The 7,967-nt window shown below is 45.2% G+C and overlaps 1 protein-coding gene across 1 annotated transcript in view; it reads right to left on the bottom strand.

The window, feature by feature from the left end:
• The window catches only part of LOC132541425 (LIM domain-containing protein A-like), a 31,188-nt gene extending 23,804 nt beyond the window's left edge, over window positions 1-7,384 (bottom strand). Inside the window, 2 exon segments of the mRNA XM_060202131.1 lie at window positions 4,974-5,044; window positions 7,218-7,384. Coding sequence (XP_060058114.1) covers window positions 4,974-5,044; window positions 7,218-7,384 — 238 coding nt within the window.
• Window positions 7,385-7,967: the final 583 nt, after the last annotated feature.

Here is a 7,967-nt window from a genome sequence, read left to right as displayed (position 1 = left end):
TAACCATCATGCTGTCTGCCAGCTGTGCAATTTTTTTTTTTTGCTGTTCAGTATATGTTAAAGTTTACTGGTATAATATGGCATTATAATCATAACATTTCCTTATCCCATCATTCATTTTTATGAGGGGTCACTCTACCATTGAGTTATTCCCAGCCTATTCCTCTATTCCTAGCTGCCCCCCCCCAACAGGCTGACTTTTTTTTTGACAAAAATAGAGAAGGAGAATCAGAGAAAGAGGAAGACACCACAACACTGAATCATCTCTAAGTGCACTTGACTTGAACTTGGTTTGATGGTGGAGAAAGAAGCAGGAGCTGGAGGAGGAGGTGATGGAGGAGTGGAAGAAGTGAGGGAGGGAGAAGTAGAGGAGACATTTGTAGGTCACAGGCTCCTGTGGATTTCTCCTGACCCACTTGGTGTCCTTTATGCCCCATGACAACTATGACTTAGACCACACCTGATTCACAAATCTTAGTTTTTTTTGCTTGTTTTTATTTACTTATAACTCTCTCTCTCTCTTTTTTTTAAAGAAACTATTTTATTTGCTAGGACAGAGGGAAATTGAGAGAAAAGGGAGATAGAGAAGGAGAGACAGAGAGACATGTGCAGCACTGCTTCACTGCTCATGAAACTCTCTGGTTCCCTGCCACCTCAGGGAGGAGTTATGCTTGGTAACACATGCACTTAACCACGTGCGCCACCACCACACTTAACCACGTGCGCCACCACCACACTCCCCAACCCCAATCAAACCCTTTTAAAAGATGTTTATTTATTTATTTATTTTCCCTTTTGTTGCCCTTTTTTTCGTTGTTGTTATAGTCATTGTTGTTATTGATGTTGTCATTGTTGGATAGGACAGAGAGAAATGGAGAGAGGAGGGGAAGACAGAGAAGGGGAGAGAAAGGTAGACACCTGCAGACTTAATTCACAGCCTGTGAAATGACTTCCCTGCAGGTGAGGAGCCAGGGGCTCGAACTGGGATCCTTAGACCGGTCCTTGTGCTTCGCATCACATGCGCTTAACCCGCTGCACTACCACTCCCCCCATCAAATCTTAAGCACAGGCTCAGAGAAATGATTATTCTAATTAAGTGGCAGATCTAAAGAGGAAGCCATAGCTCTATATACAACTCTCTGTTTCAAAGTGAAATGTTAGCCACATGATTTCTATGTTCAGTGTTACTCTAAATTTTTTTTGTAGGAAGTTTCCTGTGCCTGACATATGTATGTGCATGTGCATATGCATATATATTTGAGCCTTTGGTTGAACGAGCTGCAATGAAGAAATTTCACCAGCAGATGGCGATACAAAACCAGAAACCCAACATAACTCCCAGTCCTTGGCAGAGAGAACTTCCCCAGTCCTGTGCGGGATGGGTAGGTGTCTGCCTCCCTCTGATGTCTGGGCTACCTTAGGGGTGGGTGGGGCTGCTCTCTGGGATTTCCCAAGGCCCCCAGACTAAGTCCCCACACTTTAGCCCTGCCCCTTCTATTGTCTGCTCTACAACCTCCTAATCCTCTCACTTTGTCTAACCTCCTGTCTCCTCCCACATTCCTGCCCTTCCTCCCCTCAGGCCTCATTGTCTAAAGCACCACTTCTCCCTCCCCCTACCTGTCTAGCTCCCTTTCCCCATCTCCTCCCCTCCCCTCTTCTTCACTCTCCTCGACTCAGCTCCGGGAAGGTCACCCACAGGAGGTCCCCTTGGCCCTATAATGCATCTGGCTGTCACAGAACAGTGCCCCTTCTCTTGTTTGCCTGACAATCCCTTGAGGGCAGGCACTGTATGGATATCCCCAGTCTGATTCCAGGCCCACCCTGGAGGAGGCTGAGTGAAGGAGGGAGCAATGAATGTGGTTTTACAGAGAAGCAATGGAGACTGGCAGTACCTGGGGTGAAGGGAGGGGTGTGTGGCCCCCTTGGGATTGTAGGCTTGCGGATGAGTGTTTTTTTTTCTTTTTTTTTTTTTTTTTTGGCTTCAGTTCTACAACCTCCCTCCACCATCCACTCCCCCTCCCCAAGGATGTGTCCTCAAGCTATTAGAATCATTGAAATAAGTGAAGAGGAAAGATGCTTCTTAATCAAGTTATTATACTAATTTATGCCTCCCGTCCCCCTGGAAAAAGCACTTTTGCACAGCGTGGAAGCACATGGGGCTGAGAGTTGAGACTAATTGTTCAGAAGGAGAGAGGAGAGAGAGGGATGCCGACTGTTTCTGCAGCCCTGGAAGCTGCAGGTGAACGGGGTTGTCTTTCTCTCCATCACACAGCGTGGACTGGGGTGGGGGGAGCAGGACAGCAGCTGGCGGGGAGCAGGTGCACAGGAAGAATCAGTTCAATGGATCCAGGGAGGATCGAGTAACTAGGCTAGAAGCCAGACTCAAGGGGGCTGCAAGGTGGTTAGACTCTACAGATGAGCCTCCTGAGACCTGTGTGTAGGCAATGAACAGACCATCCCCTCCCCCAGCTGCTGGACTTCTACATGTGGCCAGGTACTGGGCAACACTGGGAATGCTTCTTCTAAAACAGTAATAGGTGCCTTGGACTAAAACAATAATCTGTGCCTTTGGCTGGGTGGTGGCACATGCAACAGAGAATACAGGTTACCATGAGCAAGGATCTGGGTTCAAGTCTCCATTCCTGCCTGGAGGAAGAAAACTTCACAAGCACTGTTAAAAGCCTACCTGTGAGACGGACACCTATTTATATATGGTGACAGATGAAATTCAGGCATTGTTGTGAAAGACTGGGCTTTCAATTCCCCTTCTACCTGAACTAAGTGTCCAACCAAAGCCCTCAACTCGAATACATTTACTGGTGCTGGATATTTGAGATTTAGTCAATCAAAACTCCTGCACTAATCTATCTTCCTTTGCTTTACTGCAGAGGGTGATGGATGAGCTCACTTCACTTCCCAGCTGCCTTTGCAGCTAGGCATGGTCATGTGATTCCGTTCTGTCCAATAGGATGCAGGCAGATTCTCATTCCAAGTGGAAAGGCAAAATCTCTACTCCCTTTGATTCTCTCCTTCTTCCCACTACCTGGAAGTATATCAGCCTGCTCATGATAACAAGAGTGAATCATACTGAGTGTGATGAGTCAGAGCTTGGATGAACCTTGACTAGTACAGTAGGCCTGGGCAGCCTAGCTCTGGGTTCAATTATTGTTGCTATTGTTATTATTGTGACCAGGGTTGTTAGCAGGGTTCGACACTTGCTTGACTCCACAGCTCCTCACAGCTGTTTTTGTTTTCTTTCTTTTCTTTTCTTTATTTATTTTTATGTTCTTTATTTTCTTATAGGACAGAGAGAAATTGAGAGAGGAGGGGAAGTTAGAGAGAAAGCACATCTTCCCTCTAGCCGGTGGGGATCCGGGTTTGAACCCAGGTCCTTGTGGATGGTAATGTGTGTGCTCAACTTGGTGTGCCATCACCCAGCCCTTCACTGCTCTCTTTTTTTTTTTCCTCAAGGGTTATCGCTGGGGCTTGGTGCCTGCACTACAAATGCACTGCTGCTGGAGGCCTTTTTTTTTTTTTTTCCCATTGTTGTTATTACTGTTGTTGCTGCTGTTGTTGAGAGTGAGAGTGGAGAGTGAGAGTGGAGGAAGACAGAGAGGGAGAGAGAAAGATAGACACCTGCAGACCTGCTTCACCGCTTGTGAAGTGACCCCCCTGCAAACCCTGTCTCTCTCCTCCTAAATCTGTGTCTCATACATGCAGTCTATTTATGTTGCTGTAGTTTCTTTTATTTATCTCACTTCACTGGGGGGGGGGGGACCCTTGCTCCTATCCTTGCACTTTGCACTGTGTGTGCTTAACCCAGTGCGTTACTGCCTGGTCCCCTACTGCTATCTTTTAGTAGAGGATGAGAGTCAGTGAGGGAGAAGGAGAGACATGTACAGCCACCCCATGGAGAGTGAGGGAGGGCTGTGCACCTCAGGCTGTGGGTGTGACAGTGGTGATGGGCATGTAGAGTGCCTGCTGCCTCTGTGCTGATTTCAGTGCCTACTAAGTAGTGCCACCTCCTTGAGTCCTTCTCATTTCCTCAGTTTCACTTAAATTCTTCCAGGACAGAAGCCCCAACAACAACAACAACAACAAAACATTTTCTTTCTCTTTTTGCGACAGAGCTTCATGCCTGCAAGTTTCTACTGCTCCCAGTGGACTTTTTTTTTTTTTTTTGATAGAGGGTGATATATAAAGGGGGGGGAGAAAGAGAGAGAAGGGACACCACGGCACTGCTCCATCCCCCCCTGAAGCTTCCCCTTTGTCTGGTGCTCCCATGTGGTGGCTCTGGGGCTTGAACCAAGATCCTCAACTTTGATACGATGTGTGTTCTACAGAGTGAGTCATCTCCTGACCCCTGTCATTTTTACCTTTCTAAGGCACTTAGACATTTTGCAGTTCTTTTCGCCCGTATTTTATATATGATTTCCACGATGATCCTGGGAGGCAGCAGAATAGTCGTGCATCTCTGATTCCAAAGGAATAATTGACCAAGGAGCTCAGCATAGAGCCTGGCATGTGTCAGAGGTTCTGTATTTGTAGAGTGAACATAGAAGAGCCTTGCATGTATAAATTTGCTATGCCTGCTGGCTGAATCCACTGTTTGCTTATTTATTCCACTTGTACCTGCTACCTGCCTATTTGTAGACAACACCAAGAATCCTTGCCCTTGAGGTGCCCCACTTCTTGGACAAAGAAGAAATAGTAGAATGATGAAATTAACAGAGAAGATAAGGAAAATCAGCAACTAGGGTAGCAGTTGCTGTATACAGAGGATGTGTGTCTCCCCATAAGCTCATAGTTGGAAACCTAACTCATAATGTCAAGGTTTGGGAGGTGGGCTGTTTGGGAAGTAAGGCGGTCACGAAGGTGGAGCACCCCTGGGTGGGATTAGAGGCCCTCAAGAGCCCACATGTTCCATTTATAAAGACACAGCAAGAAGCCAAGAATCTTACCACACACCATACCAGCTATCACCAAGATCTGGGATTCTCCAGCCTCCAGAACTGTGAAAAATAGATACTCAGTTGGTAGGAACCTGTTACAGCAGCCCAAATAGACAAAGACTTCAGTCTAGGCTACTTTCTTTCCGATCTTTGCAAAAGGAACACTTGTAGATTTTCAGAATGGCAGATATAAAAGTGGCCTTGGGGAACATCTAGTCTGGTGGTATACACATTTTTAAGCCCGAGTCAACAAACACAGCATTCAGGAGAAAATTACTGTAGGCAGTTGATTTATAAGGGAGTTGGAAACAGCACAGTCTTGTTATCTTCAGTTCCTTAAAAATGTTCTTTGACTCCAAATCTCTTTCTAGATATCATTCTGCCTCTCTTCTCTCATCAAATATAAAAGGGCCTGCACGCGCATGCCCACACACACACACACACACACACACACACGCGCACACACACACACACACACACACACACACACACACACACGTTGTCTCTGTTCTGCATACACTCACTCCTTTCCTGATCCTTCCCGTTAAGAAGTCACCCCATCCTTCACCAGAACTACTCTTGGCAAAATCCTAGAACACCTTTACACTGCCAAATACAGTGATCTTTTGTGATTACTGCTTAACCACTTCATAGTTTTAATGTTTCAACTTTCTTTTCTTTTCAATCCTCTCCCTTTTAAAGTCTATGGGATTCTTCTCTCCCAGTGTCCCTCCTATCTCTTTGTTGGTCTTCTTCCATGTGTCTTTTGTGTCACTTGCCTCATTTATCTTTAGGTTGAGTTTCTTGTGATTCAGCCTTAGGCCTTTTATTTATTTCCATAGTAACTTCCCAAGTAACCCCTGATTCACTCAGCTATAAATAGCACCTGTCTTGTGATATCTTCTAAATGTCTATCACCAGCCTACATTTTTGATGAACCCTAGATTTCAAAGTATTCAGATGCTTACATAACAATGATATCTCATAGACATTTCAAAATTAGTTTTCTGAATAAGAGAGCTCAGTATTCACCTTATTCAAATTAATCCCCTCAGTAAAATTCTCTCAAATTAGTAAATTATCTCACCATTCAACAACCTGCTCAATGAAGGGAATCTTGGTACTTCTCACTTCCTCAAATCAAGCACTCAATCCTACAAACCCTGTCTCTGTCCTCCGTCTAAATCTATTTCTCATACTTGCAGTCTATTTCCATTGCTGTAGTATCAACCACACCGAACCTTGCTGGATTATTGCAATCATGGCCTCTTACCCAAGCTTCTTGCTTCTACTCCTGTTCCTCTCCAAAGTATTCTCCACATGTAAAGCTATCTTTTAAAACAGATATCATTTCATGGTTCTCAGAGCCTTAAGATCCTCTAATGTCAGGGGTTGGGCGGTGGCGCAGTGGGTTAAGCGCATGTGGCACAAAGTGCAGGGACCTGGTGTAAGGATCCCGGTTTGAGCCCTTGGCTCCCCACCTGCAGGGGAGTCGCTTCACAGGCGGTGAAGTAGGTCTGCAGGTGTCTATCTTTCTCTCCCCCACTCTGTCTTCCCCTCCTCTCTCCATTTCTCTCTGTCCTATCCAACAACGAACAATATCAACAATGGCAATAATAATAACCACAACGAGGCTACAACAACAAGGGCAACAAAAAGGGGGAAAAATGGCCTCTAGGAGCGGTGGATTCATGGTGCAGGCACCGAGCCCAGCAATAACCCTGGAGGGAAAAAAATAAAATAAAAAAAAGATCCTCTAATGTCTCAGAGTATGATCTGGCCAGGGCAGGCCAGAGACTGGCTCCATAGTTGCTGGGATCCTGAGTCCCATTGAAACATGGAATTGAGTGATTCACTTCTGACACCATGGCAGTGAGAGAGGATCTGGAAATGGCACACAAACATACAGGACCTCCAGTGCTAGGACAGTGTCAAGTGTGCAATCCCAACTAGAACTCCAACAGAGTATTTATTGACAAAGTAGATGTTGCCTACAAAGAAGAATGAGGAACATCAAAGGATATTTTTGTTTGCATGTACAAACTATTGTATTTACCATCAAATGTAAAACATTAATCCCCCAATAAAGGGAAAAAATAGGAAAATAGAAGCTACACAGTCAATTCTTCTACATAAAACCCCTAAAAGTTCACGACCAAATCACTGTGAGAAACCTTTCATCTAGGAGTGATTTCTAAGTCAGAGTCTTGAGCTTCCATAAAAATAGAGGTGTCTGTCTCAGAAGAAGGGAGAACAATGACAGGCCCGGAATCCTCCATTTCCAAGTCAGGTCCTTCCTCTTGCTCATAAATCAGGTGGGAATTCTCTTTGGCGTGACTCTCTGGCTCTTCCAACTCCAAAGGTTTCTCCAAGATTGGAGGTACAACTTCTTTATATTCAGTTTCATTTTCATGTACAAAGCTACAAATCATGTTGGGTCTGCAGGAGAAATCATTGTCCTTGATTTGCAGCCTATTCCACAATTGCCTATGTTTTCTGCCCCTTCCTTCTTTTCTGTCAGAAGAGTGCGTGTCATGCTGAGCTTCTTTACTGTATGACATTTATATTCAGCATTGCTTTATTATTGCCGTCCAGATCCACATGCACGAAGCTCTGATTTGGAATCGTGGCATCACTTGGGAGCACCACAGCATCAGGGGGAGTTCCTTGCATGGTGGAGTAAGGATGTATTGTATCTCCATCTCTCTCATCATGGTCAACATCTTCTTCAAAGATAACACAGGTTCCAACAGTGTCTTCATATTCCCCAGCAAAGACATAGCTGTCCAATTGCAGGATAGGCCTTTCAGTATCAGTCCCCAAAATCTTGCATTTCTTTTCCCATTTTGAGAGGAAGTCTGAATCAATGATTCCCGAAAATTCCACCAGAACCAACTGCTCCTCTGCGTCACTTGCCACGCCTGTGTGATGCCGCCATCTTCCATCGAAGAATATTTTTAAGAGTATATAGATCGGGGGCCAGGTGGTGGCACACCTGATTAGGCACATACATTA

Source organism: Erinaceus europaeus, chromosome 1 (genome assembly GCF_950295315.1).
Source record: "Erinaceus europaeus chromosome 1, mEriEur2.1, whole genome shotgun sequence".
Classification (NCBI taxonomy): Eukaryota; Metazoa; Chordata; class Mammalia; order Eulipotyphla; family Erinaceidae; genus Erinaceus; species Erinaceus europaeus.
Note: the sequence above shows the minus strand (reverse complement) of the source record. Positions and strands in the feature narration are given on the sequence as shown.